The following is a 20,870-nucleotide window of genomic DNA, read 5'->3' on the forward strand; positions in this document are numbered from 1 at the left end:
AAGCTTTGGGGAGACCTCGTGGTGGCCTTCCAGTACTTGAAGGGAGCGTATAAACAGGAGGGGGAATGGCTGTTTATGATATATAAACAGCCATTTATACAGCTGTTTATATATATATATAGCCAGTCAGTGCTGGCTACAGAAGACAAAGGGTGATAGTTCCAAAAAGTCACCTCCTCCACGTAACATCTTTGCTGCTTCATTCTGAGCGTCATCACTGAGCAGTGCCTAATAGAACTTCTTCCCTGGTCAGATGGCTGCCTTAGTTTGAGCCCTGATGGCAGTGACGTGATGACGGCAGGCTTGGTATTGCTGTTCTCTGCTCACCAGGGTACACTTTGGAAGAAAGCAGTTTATTGGGGGTCTTTTGTTTCTTGTTTGTTGTTATTTAATTTCTATGAAATGTATGTATGCCATATATATGTACATGTTTTGAATATTATCATTTGTAGTGCTGAGAATTTTTTTTAGAAAAGAGTTATACTCAGTTAAGGAGGTGTAATAAAGATGTTAAAGATCCCTCTCTCCCAGTTAGTGTATAGGCAGCTGGTGTGACTGCCTCTGTCCTTAGCAGCTTGCTCAAAGGAACCCCACAAACCATTTCAGTAGTGGGCTGCTGAGGGAAGTGGTCAGAACAGGAGCACTCTGTCCTCTTGCAGAGTACCGGGGTGCTTTTACAGCTGACTGATGGCTGCTTTGTTTGCGGCCATAGCTCCTGAGAAGTGTAGCAGTGCTAAGAGCTGAGAAGAAACAGGAGAATGTTGTACCCCCTGGAGGATCCTGAGAAATCAGTGACCTCGGGCAGGTGCTGGAGAGGAGTTGCAGGGTGGTATCATGGCAGCTGAGCACTATTTCTGGTAGCACAATGGACTGTGCCTCTGCTAAAGCGACTGCTATCCCAGAGTGAGCAGTGACAGCAGGCGTACGAGGTTTACTGCACTGTCTTCATACCGCCTCCCTCTATTTTCAGATTCTCGGTCCAGCCTACAAAGCAAACACCCACTTGTAGAAGCTGAGGCGGCGCTCGGAACCGCAGGGCTGCTCCGCGGCGTGGGAGCACCGCGAGTTACAGCCAGCCTTCCGCATGGCCGCCTCTTCCGCGCGGCGCAGGGTCATGACGTCACAACGGGGACGGCTTCCCGCGCGTGCAGTGAGTGAGGGCGCGCTGTTGCCATGGCAACACAGCCTACGCGCACGGCCTGAAGCGTGAGTGGGCCTCGAGGGGCAGTGGGGGGCGAAGAAGCTTCAGGGGTCAGTTGAGCCTGAGGAGACCTCCCTCAGGGATCTCCTGGGGAGGTGCGGGAGGGGCTGGGGGGAGGGCAGAGCTCTGGAGATGGTGGCAGTGGGTGGGGCTGTGGGGTGGGAAATCCGCAGGGAGATGCAGTGAAACAGTGGCATCTGGGCAGAGCACGGAGATAAGGGAAAAGCATCTGGGGAACACAGTGAGATCGAAACTGAAAGCAAAGAAAGGAGGAGGGAAAAGAAAGGAGAATCTCCATCCCCTGTTGGACACAAGGGGGAACACAGTGACCAAGAATCAGGATAAGGCTGAGGTGCTCAGTGCTTTCTTTGCCTCCGTCTTTACTAGTAAGACTAGTTGTTCCCTGGGCACGCAGCCCCCTGCGCTGGTAGATAGGGATGGGGAACAGAATAAGCCCTGCGTGATCCATGATGAGATGGTTTTGGACTTGCTCCAAAAGCTGGACGCTCACAAGTCCATGGGGCCGGATGGATTGCACCCTGGAGTGCTGAGGGCGTTGGTGGATGTGGCTGCCAAGCCACTCTCCATCATCCTTCGGCAGTCCTGGCTAAGCGGGGATGTCCCAGCAGACTGGAGCCTGCAAATGTGACAGCCGTCTTCCAAAAGGGCTGGAAAGATGATCCTGGTAGCTACAGACCTGTCAGTCTCACCTCGGTGCCAGGGAAGGTTATGGAACGGATAATCTCGGGAGCCGTCACGGATCAATTAAAGGTCAACCAGGGGATCAGGCCCAGTCAGCATGGGTTTATGAATGCTAGATCCTGTTTGACAAGCCTGATTTTGTTCTGTGACAAGGTGACCCGCTTAGCGGATGAAAGTAGGGCTGTCGATGTGGTCTACCTGGACTTCAGTAAAGTCTTTGACACTATCCCCCACAGCAACGTCGTGGAGGAGCTGGCTGCCCACAGTTTGGATGGGCGTACGCTCCGCTGGGTGAAACACTGGATGGCCGGGCCCAAAGGGTTGTGGTCAATGGAGTTATATCCAGCTGGCAGCCAGTCACGAGTGGTGTCCCCCAGGGCTCGGTACTGGGGCCACTCCTATTTGACATCTTTGTTAATGGTTAATACTCTGATTGAAGGCTACAGGCTCTTCAGAAGGGATAGGCAGGGTAGGAAGGGTGGGAGAGTTGCCCTCTATGTTAGGGAGTGGATCGATTGTGAAGAGCTGTGTCCGAGTTTACAGCCATGACCAGGTTGAGAGCTTATGAGCTCTGAAAAAATCATGAAAATTATGGTTTGGTCCAGTAAAGAGCATCTAGTGGTTGGGGTCTGCTACAGGCTGCCTGATCAGGAGGAGCCTGTTGATGAGGCCTTCTTGCTTCAACGGCGGGAGGTGTCGCACTTGTGGGCTCTTGTCTTGATAGGGGGTTTCAACCACCCAGATATCTGCTGGGACAGTGGCATGGCGGGTGGCAGACAATCCAGGAGAGTCCTGGAGTCTCCTAGAGGATAACTTCCTGGTCCAGGGATTAGACGGACAGAGCCGAGGTGAAGCCCTACTGGACCTGGTGCTCACCAGAGGAGAGCATTAAAGAGGTTAAGATTGGAGACAGCCTGGGCTGCAGTGAGCATGCCTTGGTGGGGTTTGTGATCTGGAGGAATGCAGGCCTGGCAAAAAGCAGAGCCAGGATCCTGTGCTTCAGGGCTGCCAAAGGGCTGCTTAAAGAACTGCTGGGTAGGATCTGCTGGGAAAGGTTCCTTGAGGGCATGGGCACAGAACAGAGCTGGCAGCTCTTTAGGGACAGCCTTCTGAGAGCTCAAGAGCTCTCAATCCCCCCAGCAGAAGAAATTGAGCAGAGGAGGCGGGCAACCGGCATGGCTGAGGAAGGAAAAAAGGGAAATGTCCAGGAAGGGGAAGCAGGGTTGTGTAGCCTGGGAAGTGGGGAGGGATGTGAAAATAACCAGAAGGAGCTCTTCAGGTACATAAGCAGGAGGAGACAGATCAAGGAGAGTGTTCCCCCTCTGATAAATGAGGATGGAGAGCTGGCTTCCTCAGAAGGAAAAAGCTGAGGTACTCACTAAGTGCTTTGCCTCGGTCTTCACTGGTGGTCAGGCTCCTCCCCCTGTTTGCCAGGACCCTGAAGCCCTAGGTGTGGGTGAGAGGAGCAGGTTCCGTCCCACTGTAACAGTGGAACAAGTCCGAGACCTCCTCTTGAAACTGAAAGTATATAATAAGTCCATGGGGCTGGATGATATCCATCCTAGGGTTCAGAGAGAGACGGCTAATGTCTCACTGAGCCGCTCTCCATCATATTTGAAAAATCACAGCTGTCTGGTGAAGTCTCCAGTGACTGGAAAAATGAAAACGTTACTCCCATTTTTAAGAAAGGGAGAAAGGAGGATCTGTGGAAGTACAGACCGGTGTGCCTCACCTCTGTGCCTGGGAAGATCATGGAGCCGATCCTCCTAGAAGCTATGTTAAGGCACATATGAGACAAAGAGGTGATTTGAGACAGCCAGCATGGCTTCAGCAAGGGCAGATTGTGTCTGACCAATCAGTGCCTTCTATGATGGAGTGACGGCATCGGTGGACAGGGGAAGGGTGATGCATGTCATCTACCTGGACTTCTGCAAAGCCTTTGACATGGTCCTTCACCACATCCTGCTCTCTAAATTGGAGAGGTGTGGATTTGAAGGATGGACTGTTTGGTGGATTAAGAATTGGTTGTCGGGTTGCAGCCAAAGGGTTGTGATCAACGGGTCTGTGTCATGGTGGAGGCCAATCACGAGCGGTGTCCCTCAGGAGTCGGTTTTGGGACCGGTGCTCTTCAACATCTCCATCAGTGACAGACGATGGCATCGAGTGCACCCTCAGCAAGTTTGCAGATGACACCAGCTGGGCGGTGCAGGCGATACATAGGAGAGAAGGGAAGCCATCCAGAGGGACCTAGACAGGCTGGAGAGGTGAATCCATGTGAACCTAATGAGGTTCAACAAGGCCAAGGTGTTGCACGTGGGCCAGGGCAGTCCCAGGTATTATACAGACTGGGCAAAGACCCCCTTGAGAGCAGCCCTGTTGGAGAAATACTTGGGGGTCCTGGTGGGCAAGAAGCCAGACGTGAGCCAGCAGTGTACGCTTGCAAATTGGAAAGTCAGCTGTGTTCTGGGCTGCATTAAAAGAGGGTGGCCAGCAGGGAGAGGGAGGTGACTGTGCCCCTCTACTCAGCTCTTGTGAGGCTCCATCTAGAGTACTGCATCCAGGCCTGTGGCCCTCAGTACAGGCAAGACACAGAGCTCTTGGAGCGGGTCCAGAGGAAAGCCATTAAGATGATCAGAGGGCTGGAGCACCTCTCCTATGAAGGAAGGTTGAGGTAACTGGGCTTATTTAGCTTGGAGAAGAGAAAGCTGTGGGGAGACCTCATGGTGGCCTTCCAATACATGAAGGGAGAGTATAAACAGGAGGGGGGACTGCTGTTTACGAGGGTGGATAGTGATGGAAAAGGGGGAATGGTTTTAAACTGAGACAGGGGAGGTTTAGGATAGGTATTAGGAGGAAGTTTTTCACGCAGAGGGTAGTGACGGACTGGAACAGGTTGCCCAAGGAGGCTGTGGATGCCCCATCCCTGGAGGCATTCAAAGCCAGGCTGGATGTGGCTCTGGGCAGCCTGGTCTGGTGGTTGTCGACCCTGCCCGTGGCGGGGGGGTTGAAACCAGATGATCATTGTGGTCCTTTTCAACCTAGACTATTCTATGATTCTATGATACTATGATCTTGACAAGGGGATTGAGCTCACGCTCAGTGTGTTTGGAGATGACAGCAAGTTGGGAGTGAGTGCTGATCAGCCGGAGGGGAGAAAGGCACTACGGAGGGATCTGGATAGGCTGGATTGATGGGCCAAGGTAAACTGTATGAGTTTCAACAGGGCCAAGTGTTGGGTCCTGCATTTTCTTCACAAAAAGCCCAGGCAACCCTACAGGCTTGGGGAGGAGTGGCTGGAAAGCTGCCTGATGGAAAGGGACCTTGGTGTGCACTTGGGCAGTCGGCTTAATAAGAGCCAGCAGTGTGCCCAGGTGGCCAAGGCGGCCAATGACATCCTGGCTTGGATCAGGAATGGTGATGATGGCAAGCTGACCACCTTCTTTTTTTTCTATTCATGAAGTCCCACTCAAAGAAATCAAAGCAGTGGGAGATCCTGAAGAAAAGGGTGTTTGGGTGTGACCTGGGAGAGCATCTTCTCCACTCCGGCCAAGATGTTAAGGAACAGCCTATTCTTGGGACCTTCATCTGTTGGCAACCTAAAGGCAACCTGGAGAGATCACATCTAGCAAGGGGCAAGTTGATACCAGTGGTTAAATGTGTAATGGGAGTTGATGGCTGAGAGGTAGACTGAGGCTAATGCTAAATAAGAGGCAAGTGCCGAAGCTTTTGATTTGCAATCTCTCAAAGTCTTCAAATAAATACTAGGTATATTTTAAAAATGATATAAATGTCCTTATTGTGTGTGAGAGAGGATTCATAACTACGGTGAGAAAAGAGTAGATGGAGAGACTAAAAGAGAGATGGCAGGACAACAGCTGAGGGGTCTAACTTTTTTTAAATGAGTGCTGAGGCAGCTGGCTTGGATGGCTTAGCTAGAAGAGTTTTTATTTTGTGTCTGTGTGCCCTGTGTGTCCATCTAACACTGCTTAAAGCAGACTGTGTGAGCCAGTCCCACGTTAGCCTGAGAACAAAGGAAGCCTTTTGTCCAAAGAGAGTGTACTGCATCAGTTTCATAGCTCTTCTGGACATGAGATTGAACACCACCATTCTTGTGGGAGCTGTGCTGGGACTTGCAGTGTGTCTGGCTTCCCCAGAATTACTTTCTCCAGGCTGATTCATAGGTCCTGGCTTTTCTTTAAAGCAAAGAACACACCTCTGTCTAGTCTCTGCACCAGATCCTGCAGTGACATCTCTGACAGCTTTCTGTTCTAAGGGAGAACCAAGCAGTAGCCTGGCTGGGCTTAGTGGATGGGATGTGAGAAGAGCACAGCCTGGACCAGGACTTGAATAACAAGCTCAGCTAACCGCTGGCACTTGTTCTGTAGTTCCCCAGGTCCTCCAGAGCTGCACTGGATTCACTGAGCAGCATGGCGTGGTGTGGGGGATGTACCACCTGTCCAGCATTGCGTCCAGCATCCCAAAACTACCGTGAGAGTGCTGTGACTGACACAGCTGTCAGTAGGGGTGGAAAGGGGCATGTGCCATGTTCTGGGCATTCAGAGGCCTGCGCTGTGGGGCAGCTCTGTGCGGGCAGTGCACACTCAGCAGTGGTGGGCCAGGATTGTTGCTGTTTGATGGTGCTCAGTAGACTTGCTGGTGCAGGAAGTTCTCCTTCAGGATGGAGCGTTGGAAGGCTGTGGGACTGCAGTGTCAGTGCTGTCAGTTCTCATTCCAGTTTCCTCTTGTTCGCAGAGCCCTTCTGAGCAGCCCATGCTCGTCCTTGCTGCTCTGGGCTCCTGGCATGTGATTGTAGACTAGGCAGTCAGTTGTCAGCGTAACTGGAAATGCCTTAGCAAAAAGAAAAGGTCTCCTTTTGGAAAGATCTCGTCTAGCGTGGCTCATCTAGTGCTGGTGACTGTTTATTTTTTCCTGTCAATCAGGAACCCCTTCCTTTTTTTGACTTTATTTTGCATTGCTTTTTACTTGTTTTCTTCTTTTTCAATCCCCTCTACCCATTTTTGTGTCCTTCTCTCCAGCCATGAGTTTGACTCCGAGCAGATTCGTGACCTAACTGAGGGCAGCTATGACTGTGACATTTGCAGCGTGAGCTCCCTCTGCAGAATGTACTTCAGGAAGCTCCTGAACCCTCTGCTGACCGACCAACTGTATGAGAAGTTCTCAGTAAGCACAAGGCGATGTCTTTCATTTCCCTCTTCCCTGGGCCTCTTGGCATGGCCTGTCACGTACGTATACATCTGTGCACCTTTTTTGGTCTTCATTCTGTTTACGTTGGGGTTTTTATAGAGATCCAAAGGGTGTATCTGTAAATCAAGCAGGTCATGTTTCCTGCACACCAGATACCCACCTGGTGTTATCATCCTGCCACTCGAATGGTGGGAGATGGGTGCAGCAGTGCCCCAGATCTGAGGTCCTCTTTCTGTTGCTCCATGAGGTTTACTCACGTGTCTTTGCCACGTCCTGCATGATATTCATGCCACATTTGGTGGTTCCAGCAGTGGTTCTTTGGGTAAGAACAATGCCTGCAAGAATTCCTGTTTTGTTTTTTTTTTTCCTGCTGTTCCACCAGCTGTGCTAGTGGCATTTGGCCGATCCCCATCAACTCATTGATGCCCCAACTCATTGTTTCTGTTAAGAAGGTAGCAGTAAGCTCCCCGCTGTGTGTGCGCGATATATTTACCTCCATCTGGACCTGCAACACACCTCTTATTCTTTTGACCCAGTGTTTTGTTGCCTGTTGCAGCAGGACTTCAGCCTAAAACAAAAGCCTAGCTATCAGTCACTGCAGCCAATATGATCCCTTGTGTACTGCTTTGCTGAGATGTAATCTCTTAATGGTCCCAAAGGTCTTGTTTCCCGCGCAATGAGGCACAACAGCTGACACGTGCCAAAGCCTTACCCAAGTGGTGCGCATCTTCCCTGTCTTCTGTCTGATGGCAGTTTTACCTCATCTGCCTTTTCTTCAAATCACAGCAAAGCGAGTCTGCCTGTGTCAGAGGAAGAGCTGCCTTCATGGAGGCAAGATGTGGAATTCATCTTGAACCACACAGATGTCCTCTTCAGCTCCAAATCCAGCTCAGTCATTGGAGATGGAGCAGGTGAGCGCCTTCCTCCATTAGCTTTATCTTGACCAGGCACCTTGATCAAATCCTGACCTCCTCCAAGATATTTGAAATATACTTTTACTATCAAGGAGACAGCAGACTTCTGGGCTTATGTGAGAATATGGTAAATGTGGCTACCAGTATCTTTCTGGGAAGCCAAGGATGCTCTGTAAGGACATACATCTGAATGTTTGGCTGCTGCTGTTAGGTCCTCTCACTGACCAGCCATACAGAATAACTTAACTCTGTCCCCTCCTCCTTCTCTTCTTTCTAAAATCACTCTCATCAACGCTTCTGCGTGTTTTCCCATTTGAGCTGTCCTGCAGTGCAACACCGTGCATGGCCTGTTGATCCTTACAAGCATCTTAGAAGATAAATAGCAATTAGCGGATTTAAAGAAAGCTCTTGGTATTCATAAGCACTGATGCGGAGAAATGTAAGTCTTGCTCTTAATGTGAGATATTCTGACAGATGCTTTCCTGGTTATTTCTTCTGCACAGCCTCTATAAGTTAATCAGCAGGGCTGTCCAGCTGGATGGCAAAGACTGCACGGCCCTGCAGCTGTTGCCCAGTTCTCTGCCTGCGTTGCTGATTTGTGGCTTTAGAATCATAGAACCATAGAATGGCCTGGGTTGAAAAGGACCTCAAAGGTCATCTAGTTTCTACCCTCCTGCCATGGGCAGGGTCACCAACTACTCGACCAGGCTGCCCAGAGCCACATCCGGCCTGGCCTTGAATGCAAGCAGCGCTAAGTTCATTCCATCTGCTTTGATAACCTGTCCTTCCAATGAAATTTGCACAGTCACTGCAGTTATTACCACCGGTGGAGTATAGATAGCTGCTTTTCCAGAATATTTGCTGCTTTCCATTTTATACAAGCGTTGCTCTTCTTTGGATAGCACAGTTCCTTGTAAGTCCTGCTTTTGTTCCCACTGGAAGGCAGTTTTTATGTCAGTAGGATGCAGGGGTTAGCTTGGCTGAACAGGAACAGCCCACAGCAGGCTGAGCTCTGCCAGGGGAAGATCAACATGCAAAGCACCTGAGCCAAATGGTTATCCACGCTTTAGAGTGGGGCATATCACCTTGGCTAGTTGTTCAGTAACTCAGGCATTTGCACTGCCTGCTTCCTCACATAAGGGGAGAGCAGAAGGGTGAGAGTATGTCACAGCGTATCAGCTAAGCTCAGGAATACTGTACTCTAGCAAGGCAGACCCTCTCGGCACGGCATCTCAACCTGTACAAGCCTTCAAGAGGGGAAAGCCTTCCCAAGCCTGCTTTAAGCCATCTCAGATTAGTCTAGTTGGAGGACAGCTGGATGTCCGTATGCCCATTTGTGCCAAACTTCACCCCGGGTACTCAGGTACAGCTGACAAACACATGAGGCTGTGCATACGTTACCCAGGAGCTGTGATGTTAAAGGAATAAGTAGTAGGAATGGATCCAACCAGGATGTTGATGTGACGGGAGGATACACTTCCCTCCCACACCTCTTACCACATGAGGATGGCCATATAAATACTTGCTCTGTAAGCATTAGCAAACAAGGACAGCTTTTAGAACAGACTCCTGGTGCTCCCCTGCACTGCTCTGCCCTGAGAAGCGTCAGAGATCCTAGCAGCTGGCACTGTCAGCTACTTTGGTAGAAGTTTAAATGTTTGTCTCCAAAAACAAGCACAGGCTGTAAGCAGGCCAAGAGCAAGACACAGCTAGATTCAGTTCTCTGCGTCCACCTGGGTTGTAGCAGCTGCAGTCCTGTGCGCCATTTCCTGTTGCTGGATCCTGAGAGTGACCAAACCCAAACTTTACAAGAAGAAAAGTGTCACTACCATTACAATATTTTGCATGCAGATGAAGCTCGATTCAAGTATGGCAGTGAAGCTTTCTGACTTACCTGCCCCTGTTTTCTAAGGGTTTTGTTTGCCTGTTAAAATACAGTGATAAAATGCTCTTATAAATTATGAGTGTGTCTGATGATTTGTTAACAGCAGAAGAGATGTTTTTAATGCCTTTTATGGCTATGCTTTCTCAGAAAGCAGTTCCACCTGCCAGCTAAATAAAAGCCATCCTGTAGATGCTGTGCTGTACAGCTGTGGAGCCTTTGCTCACCTGCAGTGCATCATACTTTGGATAGTTTAGAGGAATTTAACTAGCAAGACTTCAGGGCTGAACTATAAGAATGGAAACATCCTCAACTGTTTGAAAGAGACCGAGTCTCTAAGGTCTGTTTCAGCAGAAACCAGGCAGAGCTAGTAAAAAGCAACTGTTGGCAAGAACTCAGTGCAGCTCTTCCCTCACCCTGCGCCACAACTCACACCACTGACTATTTTCTCACTCCAGAAGAACTTCACCCAACGAGATGAAGAAATCACCAGCTGGCAGTTGTCATTCCTGCTTCAGCCTGGGAAATCCATCCTCTGTGGCCAAATGCAAACTGCAGCACAATTCCAGGAGGCCTCAGAAATGGAAGTCATAGTCCTGGCAGGTAAGGGTGCAAATCCAGCTTTCAAAAAACTGTTGTTCAGCAGCACAGAATTCGTGCTTTCAGTGTGCTTGTACCTCCTCCTAGCGTTCAAGCCTGCGCATAACATCTTCAGTTAGCCCCGGTCTTTCCTAAATGAGTCTCGTGTTAACTCGAAATCTGGAGCTGGCAGAGCACACCCCTCTCGTGCCTTTCCCCCACGTAGTTATTGAAAGACAGTATCTGGGCATCCCTGCAAGAAGTCTCTGAGTGTTTCTTTCTGACACTGTTACTATGGAAGTAAGAATACATTTCTGGGTCCATTTTGCTTTTGTGTCACAAGGCAGACATTTAAACTACGTAAAGGCACTGTTCCATAAACATTCCCAATGAGAGAAGGCATCCAACATCTTGCTGTAGCTACAGAGACTCTGACTCTGTAAAATCCAAAACATAAAAACATAGCACTGAAGTGCAGGCCAGTGGGGAGTTTTATCCCATCTTCTCCCTGATGCCATTTTGAAATGATATCCCTTAGTCTTCAGTATAACAAACATATCCTGTGACTGTGCTTTAAGACAGTCTCCCTTGAGCATTTTAGTCATGCTTGTTTAGTGCTCATAAAACCAGCTGTGCAGGTGTTGCTTTCTTCCCCCCTGTGTGGGGGTTACTGTCAGGCTACATCGGACCTCATAACTGCTTTAGAGAGAGTTTGAGCACACTTAATTAGCAGCTATTGCTAACTCCATACTTTGTCTGTTGGGAGCTCGCCAGGTGAGCATCTTGCATGCTGCTTGAAGCCTGCTTGAAAAACAGCATGAAACCATTGCCTCCTAGGATGTGAAAGTTTGACACTCACTGCTGTGTATCTGCTCATTCCTAGGTGAATCTAACCAGCTCCAACCCAAAAGACCCAGACCCAGTAGCGGTGCTCTCAAGAAGCATGAATTGCTGCACTTGTGATGGCAACCTTCCATAAGACAACAGTGATGGGGAGAAGGAGCTCATCCACTTGGACAGTCTGCTGCATATGAGCCAGCAGTGTGCCCAGGTGGCCAAGGCGGCCAGCAGCATCCTGGCTTGGATCCGTAATGATGTGGTGAGCACCACTGGAAAAGTCATCCTGCCCCTGTACTGCGCACTGGTGAGGCCTCACCTCGAGTGCTGTGTTCAGTTTTGGGCACCTTGGTACAGAAGGGAAACCGAGGTACTGGAGCAGGTCCAAAGAAGGGCTACAAAGCTGATGAAGGGCTTGTGAAGGGCCTGGGGCCCCCAGCACAAGAAAGACGCAGAGCTCTTGGACCGGGTCCAGAGGAGGGCCACTAAGATGACCACAGGGCTTTCTTCTCCTCTGAAGAAAGGTTGGGGGAACTGGGCTTGTTCAGCTTGGAGAAGAGAAGGCTCCAGAGAGACCTCATGGTGGCCTTCCAATACTTGAAGGGAGCACATAAACAGGAGGGGGAATGACATGGGTTGATAGCGATAGGACAAGGGGGAACGGTTTTCAAATGAGACGGGGGAGGTTTGGGTTAGATATGAGGAGGAAGTTTTTCACTCAGAAGGTGGTGACGCACTGGAACAACTTGCCCAGAGAGGCTGTGGATGCCCCATCCCTGGAGGCATTGAAGGCCAGGCTGGATGTGGCTCTGCTGGTCTGGTCTGCTGGGCAGCCTGGTCCTCTTTTCTTGTGTGACTAGTGATAGGACTAGAGGGAATAGTTTAAGCTGCACCAGGGAACATTCAGGCTGGACGTTAGGAAATAGTACTTCTCTGAAAGGGTGGTCAGGCACTGGAATGGGCTGCCCAGAGAGGTGGTGGAGTCGCCGAGCCTCATGGTGTTCAAAGAGCGTTTGGATGTTGTGTTGAGGGACATGGTTTAGCGAGAACCATTGGTGACGGGCGAATGGTTGGACTGGATGATCCTGTGTGTCTTTTCCAACCTTAGCGATTCTATGATTCCGTGATCTTTGGGGTCCTTTTCAACCAGGCCATTCCATGGTTCTGGGATGATTCCATGAAATACAGCCATCGTATGCACCCAGGGTCACGGGGTCCTGGGAGAGTTCCTGCGGCGTCTGAAGGCACGGACTCAGGTGTGAATGATCCAAATTGTTTATTGCAGGTTCAAACATCCCCAAGTTCTCTCTTTCCCATTTTCCCACCCCCCTTTCCATGTCAAAAAATCATTTGACACAGTCACCCCTGGTCGACTCCTTAAGCGTGCATGTAGGAGCTTATCCATCGGTGTCACGAGTTGTTCGTAGCCACGTGCTCTTCCTCCACCCGGGGTCGTTATCATGCGGTGATCGTGCTTCTCGCATGACTCTTGTTTTTGTCTCCTGGAGGCGTCCTTTGTTCTCAGCATTCCTTTCTCATGCCGTTTATCTATCTTGTTCCGCAGCTTCTAGCGTGAATGTTCTTTCTTGAATCCAGCCCAGTCCCCACTGTCCCTCTACCTCTGCTTTTCTACAGGGAGCTGGCACCCAGGAATGGTGCAGATGGAGTTTTGCAGGCTCAGGGGCAGCTCTGTCTGTCCCGGGCACCCCATGCCCTGCTCAGCGTGGGTAGGGTGTTGGCGGCCTGCGGCGCGGGGCTTTGGACTTTGGAGGCGGAGTCTTGGGAGACTCTGGTCTGTTGCGTATGGGTGGCAGCAAACCAGATCGGCTGGTGGAGGGCTCCTCAGGCAGGCTGCACTCACGGTGAGACGGTGATGCCGCCGTCTCCTGAGGTTCTGCCTGTGCCGGCCTGTCCTTCGTGGCCATCTGCCTCTGCCTGAGTAGTTTGACAGAGTCACGTGGCAGAAACGGGTAGGGTGTTGGCGGCCTGCGGCGTGGGGCTGTGGTCCTTGGAGGCAGACTCCTGGGAGACTCTGGTCTGTTGCGTGTGGGTGGCAGCAAACCAGATCTGCAGGTGGAGGGCTCCTCAGGCAGGCTGCACTCACGGTGAGACGGTGATGCCGCCGTCTCCTGAGGTTCTGCCTGCGCCGGCCTGTCCTTCTTGGCCATCTGCCTCTGCCTGAGTAGTTTCACAGAGTCACGATGCAGTAACGGCGGCCGGGATGCGTGGCCTTTGGTATCCCTGGACAGGCTGGACTCAGCTCTTAATGAACATCTCCTGTCTTTGATGTGAGATGCCACCTGCCTCCCGGCAACCTGAGAGTGCGAGGCCTTTGCTTTCCACATGGCCGCCGCTCCAGCCTCACGGTCCTCTCCCGCTCCTTGTTCATCTCCGCGGAACCGGACATGTTTTTTTCCCGTTGTTTGGCCCAGGTGTTCTTGGCGTTCGTTTCCTGCCTGGCCCTGCGGCTGCCAGGTCACCGGCTGCTCGCGGGCTTCAGACGTTCTCAGGATCGCTGGCAGCGGACTGAAAAGACAGAGCAAGAGGGGTCTGCTTGAGTGGGTGATGGCTTTGGGGCCGCATCCTGCAACCCTGAGCCAGGACCCTTGGCTGCAACACGGCCTTCCCCACAGACAGCTCACCGGCTGCCCCGTGGCGCTCCTGAGATCCGGACAGGGGCCAGCCCTGTGAGCTGATCCCAGCCCAGAGCCTCCAGCCTCACCTGGACGAAAAGCTCTCCTGCTGTAAGCTTCTTCTGCTTCTTGAGCTTTGTCCAGCAGTACTTGCAACGCTGAAGCGTCTGATGTACGTTGGCACTTCAGCAAACCTCACTGCAATCGGGAAGGCAGAAGACATTCACCTGAAGCCTTTGGCTCAGTGACAAGGGGCGCTCAGGGATTTCCCGTCACACGGTGGTTGCACGTGCCATGGGAAGGAGCTGGCAGCTGCTTTACCTTTCTTGCCCTGGACAAGAGGTGGCAAAGCCCCTTCTTTCTTTTGCTTCCCCTCACCATGGAGATCTCCGGAGGCCTTGCGGAATATCCTGGGCGGTGGTTTGGGTGCAACCTGCTTCTGAAACCTGTGCAGAAAGAGCAGACACCGGCGTGACGCAGTGCTCCGCCAATCCTTTTTGCTGGCCGTGATGTCTGCTCACAGCACATTTTCCTGCTGCGTTAAGGCCACTACTTTCTGGAGTCCTTAGCAGGGTCCCTTGGGGTAGGGCAAGGGGAAACAGTTTCAAAGGGAAAGAGGGAGGATTTAGATTGGATGTACGGAAGAAGTTTTTGGCAGGAGGGTGGTGAGGCACCGGAACGTCTTGCCCAGAGAGGTGGTGGCTGCCCCGACAGTCGTTTGAGGTCAGGCTGCACCAGGCTCAGAGCAACCTCATCTGGCGGTAGGTGTCCCTGTTCCTTGCAGGATCGTGGGACTAGGTGCCCTTTCAGGGTTGCTTCCGGCTCAAATGATTCTGTGATTCTGTGCCATATCGTCACGGGCAGGACAGCCATGGACACAAGGAACAAGCACTACAGAATGAGAGCTGAGCAGCTGCATCAAGCAGCGGCTGCAGCCACAAACATACTCACATGGGGAAGACGACGAGGCGGCCAGAGTGCGTCAGGGAGGCCACCGGTGCCACCCGGGACACCAGCGTGTCCAGCAGCCAGGGGGCCTGCAGGGGAGGAACAGGGAGGTTGTGGGACATCCTTCTGATGGCTGAGGCCCTCAGGACTGGAGGAGCCCAAGGCAGGGAGAGCTGACACCAGCGCAGCACCTGCACAGCCCAAGCAGCTGGCCAGGTCCTGGTGGGCCATGTGCAGTCAGAGCAAGGGTCACGGGACTGCCCGGGCCATGGAGAAACCTCCAGCTCACCTTGAAAACAACTTTTCTGAATTTCTCCTTCCCGGAGAGCTTCTCAAGGAAGTCGTAATAGTATTTAATTCCAAAGCTCATGCCTTCAAAGAGGAGCACTCCTATGTCTTTCAGGACAAAGGCAACGTTCTCCCCATTCTTGAGGCAGTTGGAGAGGAGGGACACGGTGCTTTGGATGCAGGTCTTCCCTCTCTGCCAGGTCACAGAGGCAGCGGCAGCCACCTCGCTGTATTTCAGGGTCTCCACCTCCCTATGGGCTGAAAAATGCGAGGGACAGAGTTGATCCTGCAGTCGCTTTTCCACAGGCGCTTGCTTGCTTCCCTACAAGTGCTTCTTGCGGCCATCAGCCAGCACGGCCCCCACCTCGGAGGGGGAGGGAGGTCTCCTTCTGAGAAGGGAGGCGGTGGCCTTCTTTGCCCCGTCCGTGAAGCCTGCAAGGGTTCAATCCCGCTCCTACCTGGCAGGGAGTCCTTGTCGGACCCGAGGTGGTGCATGGCTCTGAGGTTCCTGGCCAGCTGAAACACGGGCCACCGCAGAGTCACGGTCCCGTCCGCAGTCCTGATGTCTTTAGAGATGGTGTCAAATGAGCCGAAGGTGGGAATCCAGACCCCCTGCGAGTGGAAGAGAAAGCACGGGCTGCAGGGTTATGGGCCGGCTGGAGGAAGAGCTGGAGGGGGTCCCACGTAGGGACAGAGCTCAGAAGCCCTCTCCCGCTGCTCAGAGGCACCAGCGGGCAGGGCAGCAGGAGAGGCTTTGGGAAGGAGCTGCACAGTCCTCTCCTTCCCCTTGCCCTCCCAAATGCAGCACAGCAGTCAGGGCGGAAGCAGCCTGGTGGAATCCAGAGGCTTCCCGAGGCTGGGCTCGGCCCTGAGCTCGGAGCCCGCCTAGCACAAGCGATGCTGCCTTTGCAGGAAGCCCACGCTATGCACAGCAGAGCAATTTGGGCTGAGCTTCCTGCTTTGTGTGGAGGGGAAGAGTCAGAGGAACTGCAGGCTGAGCTGGACAGGGAGAGGAGGAAGACGACAGCCAACACACCTTCTGCACCAGGAGGTGCTCCTGTACGTAGGCGGCCACCGCATCCCAGACGGCAACTCGCTCTGGAGGGCAGAGGAAAAGCGGGTCACACTCTGCATCTGCCGCTTCCCGGCGCTCCTACTGCCTCGGGCCGGGAGGGAGGTGGCAGACGGAAAGTGTCGTTGCAGTCCCCAGCCCCACACGGAGACAGCCCCGAGCTGGTCCCCGTGCTGGGTCTCTCCCGCTCAGCGCCAAGATGGGCTGCAGCAGCGCTCCTGTGGTGGCTGTGGACCCGTGTACCTTCGGTGTTGGTGTCTGTCGCTCTGGAGGCACGCCTCGCTGCGGGGCCGGCCTCGCTCGTGCTGTTCCGCCTTGTGCCAGCGGGTTGCTCCGTGTTGGCGCCAGCCATGCCGGAGCTCATCCCTTCAGATGCGTCTGCTCTCGTCCAGATGCTCCTTCAGGGTGCAGGACCCACCACCGTGCACCGCCTTTATACCCCTCCCGGGTGGCCGTGTCACAAACGTTGCCGTGGCGACGCGGTGACAGCGTGGCCAGTGCTGGCCGTGGCCCATTATGACGCAGGACAGCAGCCTGCTGCCCGCCCCGAGTGGGAGTGCTGGCACCTCTCTGTTTTCTCTCTCTTCTTTTCTTTCCTCTCAGGATTGCGTTCCTCATTTCTCTTTAGTAGCCGTTGCCTAAATTGATCTTCAGGCAGTTGGCGCGGAAATCACAACTGTTCCAAAGTACCCTCTACCCGTAACGGTTATGATTTGTTGTTTCGAAAGTTGCCCGGCTTTGCCTGGAACGAGCCGATTCCTTGTCAGAAAGCTCCATCCATTACCCGGCATTGCTCCTCTGTGTCGCTGTGGTGACTCCATCGCGGCCGCCTAGCCCGGCCATCCGTGGGGCAGTGAGGCGCAAGTTGCGCTCTGTGAAGTCTGCGCTCTCCTTCCTTTTCAATGTCTGACATGAAGGCGGGGGCCCGGCAGCGGATTTCCAGGGGAGGAATGACATTTCATCATCCTCATCGAAAAGTGGGATGGAATCTCAACAAGAACCCCCGTCCCCTGGAAACAGCCAGTCAGAAGGGCACCCTTTGAGCTGGGAACTCCTCCCCAGCCCAGCTTTTCTTGTGAGACAGCTCCTGGCAACCCCCCAGCACCAAACCCAGCTCACCTGCTCGGCCTGCTCAGCCCAAGCTGTGCCCAGCTCGCACACACGCCACAGTGGTGCTTCGGACAGGCTCTCACAGGGTGATCTGTTCCAAGGAGGGCCCAGAGCTCAGTCCCCGCGTGCAGCACGCCCACCAGAGCACCAGCTCTGCTCACCAGCTGTGGCACAAACGCTCCCACCCCTGCAACACTTGTGACCTTAGTGTGCGCCCGCATCGCTTCCGTGCCTTCATCATAAGCAAAGGAAATGGACGCCTCCCAGATCCAAACTTTAGGAAACCAACACCAGGCTCACCCAATGGGGTTAACCAAAGTAAAATAACAGGGAAGCGAGGATGACTCTTGTGCAGCCCAATAAAAACCAGTAATGACCAATACGGCCTCATATTGTCAATGGAGTCCCAGAGGAACTAGTAGGATCCAGGCGTGCACACCAGTATGGGCCAGGAAAGACCAGGATGGACTCATAGTGGTCAGTAGACACCCATCGGAAGCCGTAGGAGCGCAAACCACTATTGACCCATATAAAGTAGTAAGGACCAGCACGGCCTTGTAGTGCTCAATGGAGTCCCATAGGAATCAGTAGAAACCAATAGGAATGCACACCTGTATGCCTCTCTGGTTGTGGCTTTACGCCCCAGGGCCGATGTTGGCCTCCCGGACTATGGCTTTAGGCCCTGGGCCAGTGCCGGCCTCTCCGGCTGTGGACTTAGGCCCGGAGCTGGTGCTGGCCTCTTGTGCTGTGGCTGTGGCTTTAGGCCCCAAAGCTGGTGCCAGCCTCTTGGGCTGTGGCTTCAGGCCCCAAAGCTGGTGCCAGCCTCTTGGGCTGTGGCTTCACGTCCCAGGACTGGTTCTGCCCTTTTGGGCTGTGGCTTCAGGCCCCAGGGCCGGGGCTGCCCTTCTGGGCTGTGGCTGTGGCTTCAGGCCCTGGGACCAGTGCCGGTCTCTCTGGCTGCGGTGACAGCTTTAGGCCCCAGGGACGGTGCCAGCCTCTCTTGTGCTGTGCCTACAGTTTCAGGCCCTTGGGCCCTTGCTAACTAATTCTGTGAATGTCTTCTTGTTTTTCACTCCTTCTTGGACATGTGCAGAGTACAGTCAAGTCGTTTTGAATATCATTTCCTTTGTGGTGATTGGTCTGGTTTCTCATCTGAAGGCTTCAGACCTGCAATTCCAGGAGCTTCCTCCTTTGCAGTGTGCTATTGATAAGCAGAAGCCTTGCCCCCTTTCTACCAAACTCCTCCCAGGTCCTGCCTATTCCTTGTAAACCACTCCCCAGACTCCGCCTCTGAAGTAAGTGTTCCTCCTGTCTTTAATTTTTGAGCAGGGGACCCCCCCCTGTACCGGTACAGGGGTCCCTCCTGTACAAGGACCATCCTAGGGTCTCTGCCTTCACTCAGGCCACTGCTGACCTTCCTGATTAGAGCTTCAGGCTCTGGGGCCCGTGCCGGTCTCTTGGGCTGAGTGTGTGGCTGTAGGTCCCAGGGCCGGTGCTGGCCTCTCTGGCAGTGGCTTTAGGCGCCAGGGAGCGCGCAGGCCTCTTGGGCTGGGGCTTCAGGCCCCGGGTCCAGCACCAGCCTCTCGGGCTGTGGCTTTAGGCTTTGGGGCCGATGCCAGACTGCCTGGCTGTGACTGTGGTTTCAGCCCCTGGCTGTAGGGCTATCCTGTTTAGACAAGAGGCCCGCAGTAAAAGGAGAACAGACTTAACAAACATCAAAGAAGCCATGGCCTCTACACAAGGTTGGATTGCCTCGCTCTGGGGATAGGTTGGGATGCAACAGGCAGGCATCAAGATACTCCCCTCTCTCCTCCTTCCAGGCTTATCTCTGTGCAAGGACGAGCAGATGTCCAGAAGCAATCATCTAGTATTGAGTGACCAAGTGTGAGAAGTTAATTAATTAGCAATACGTGCTTAGTTAGCAACACTTTCTGGTTAGTTGAGTGCCGGGAAGACTGTGAACCTGAAGTCCTCAGCCAATGAGGAGAGAGAAAGAGATAAGCGTCGAGTAATAGGGCATCAAAGATGTAAGGCAGTTTTCTGTGTGCTCTCCTGCTTGCAGGAGGCCTGCCATTGCAATTGCGAAGAAAACCTGCTTTTTCCAAGATACCGTCCTGATAAATTATTTGGCTATTTCCAACATGACTGTAGTTTCAGGCCCTGGCGCTGGTGCCGGCCTCTCTGACTGTGGCTGTGGCTTTAAGCCCCAGGACTGTTTCCGGCCTTTCCGGCTGTGGCTATAGGCCCCACACATCGTGCTGGCCTCTCGGGCTGTTGCTGTGGCTTCAGGCCCCGGGGCCGGTGCTGGTCTCTCTGGCTGTGTTTTTATGCCCCTGGGCTGGTGCCAGCCTCTCGGGCTCTAGCGATGGCATGAAGCACCGGGGCAAGGGCCAGCTGTGGGAGTGGAATGTTGTTTCTGCATTTAGAACTAACGTGATGAGTATTTTATGGTGTCTGCGGCCATCTAGCATCCTTGATTGGTACTAATAATTCTTTCTGGGATTCTCCTGATTCCATCAAGGTGGGGGGAGGGGTCTCTAACAGTCCTCATCACTTGTCCTTTAGGTCAATTTTCCATTCTGATGCATGCGTAGTAGGCAGATGAAGTAATTAGTAAGTACAAAAACTGCTGCTTTTGAATTATAGACTAAAAAGCATATTGTGAGGCTATTCTGTTTTGCCAAGAGGCCCTCGGCAAAAGAACAACAGATGTATCAAACATCAAAGAAGCCAGGGCCTCTACCCGAGGCCGAGCTGTTCCACTCGAGGAATGGGAGGGATGCAACAGATAGCCCTCTCCATCCACTTGAGACCGAGTTCAAAAGAAAAAGGAGAGAAGCAGAAAGATCGTAAAGGGGATCCTTTAGATAACTCGCCCTCCCTTAAAGATCTAAAGCAATGCAAGCGGCAGCGGCCTCTGCAGAGGCGGGTCTTTCCCAACCTGAGCAACGCTACAGTTCTACGCTTCTGCGATTAATGCAAATCACGGTTGAGTGTGCACTGGATTGGTCAAAGAGCTGGGGTTTGTCAAGCGTGTGTGTGCACGGATGTGTGAAAGGATGGGGCTGCACACGTGTGTGTGCCATGGGCGAACAAACCGCTGCGGTGCTTCAGGGAGCACCTCGCTGCCTTTTGCTGCTCCTGGCAGAGCCTCGCCAATATTCTTGGCATTTTGGAGCCCCTTCCTGCTGCTGCCGCTGCTTTGGGGGCACCCACGCCGCTCCACTCTGCCCCTCCCCCAGCCCCACGCCGGCCCATGCCGGCCTCTCATTGGTCAGAGGCAGCACCGCCGGCTGCGATTGGCTGAGGCGCAGCGCGTGGGAGCGGCCGTTGGCGGCCGGCTCGGGGCCACCCGGCTCTCCCCTCAGACAGCGCCGCACCCACAGCCCGGGCCGCCCCGCTCGGCACCGCCGCTGCAGCCGCTGTGCGGGTGTCATGGTTTTATCCTTGGTGGTGACTGCAATTCCACATCGTAACATCATGTAGTGCACCTGGAGTT

At 53.1% G+C, this 20,870-nt stretch overlaps 1 protein-coding gene and 1 long non-coding RNA gene across 2 annotated transcripts; one reads left to right on the forward strand and one right to left on the reverse strand.

The window, feature by feature from the left end:
- The first annotated feature begins 1,152 nt into the window (after positions 1 to 1,152).
- LOC121112422 lies at positions 1,153 to 11,867 on the forward strand. The gene is made up of 3 exons (XR_006932297.1): positions 1,153 to 1,206; positions 10,363 to 10,507; positions 11,367 to 11,867. It is a non-coding gene; the product is annotated as an uncharacterized LOC121112422 (long non-coding RNA).
- Positions 11,868 to 13,273: 1,406 nt separating this feature from the next.
- On the reverse strand, positions 13,274 to 16,668 carry LOC112530865 (coiled-coil domain-containing protein 81-like). Its single transcript, XM_025145411.3, has 9 exons — positions 16,505 to 16,668; positions 16,226 to 16,287; positions 15,648 to 15,801; positions 15,191 to 15,447; positions 14,905 to 14,990; positions 14,275 to 14,399; positions 14,043 to 14,151; positions 13,636 to 13,846; positions 13,274 to 13,387 (listed from the first exon to the last, which is right to left on the reverse strand). Exons 1-9 carry the CDS (start codon positions 16,623 to 16,625, stop codon positions 13,274 to 13,276), a joined length of 1,239 nt encoding a protein of 412 aa, XP_025001179.2. The 5' UTR covers positions 16,626 to 16,668.
- Between the last annotated feature and the right edge of the window lie 4,202 nt (positions 16,669 to 20,870).

The sequence above is a fragment of the Gallus gallus genome, chromosome 34 (assembly GCF_016699485.2).
Source record: "Gallus gallus isolate bGalGal1 chromosome 34, bGalGal1.mat.broiler.GRCg7b, whole genome shotgun sequence".
Classification (NCBI taxonomy): domain Eukaryota; kingdom Metazoa; phylum Chordata; class Aves; order Galliformes; family Phasianidae; genus Gallus; species Gallus gallus.

What these genes read in the sequence shown, in the direction of transcription:
- LOC112530865 (XM_025145411.3), bottom strand. Translation starts at nt 16,625, where the DNA reads ATGAGCTCCGGCATGGCTGGCGCCAACACGGAGCAACCCGCTGGCACA. An exon ending in AGCACCTCCTGGTGCAGAAG is followed by an intron (nt 15,802 to 16,225) that starts GTGTGTTGGCTG and finishes TTCCACTCGCAG; the next exon opens with GGGGTCTGGATTCCCACCTT. An exon ending in CAGGAGAGCTTTTCGTCCAG is followed by an intron (nt 13,847 to 14,042) that starts GTGAGGCTGGAG and finishes CTGTCTTTTCAG; the next exon opens with TCCGCTGCCAGCGATCCTGA.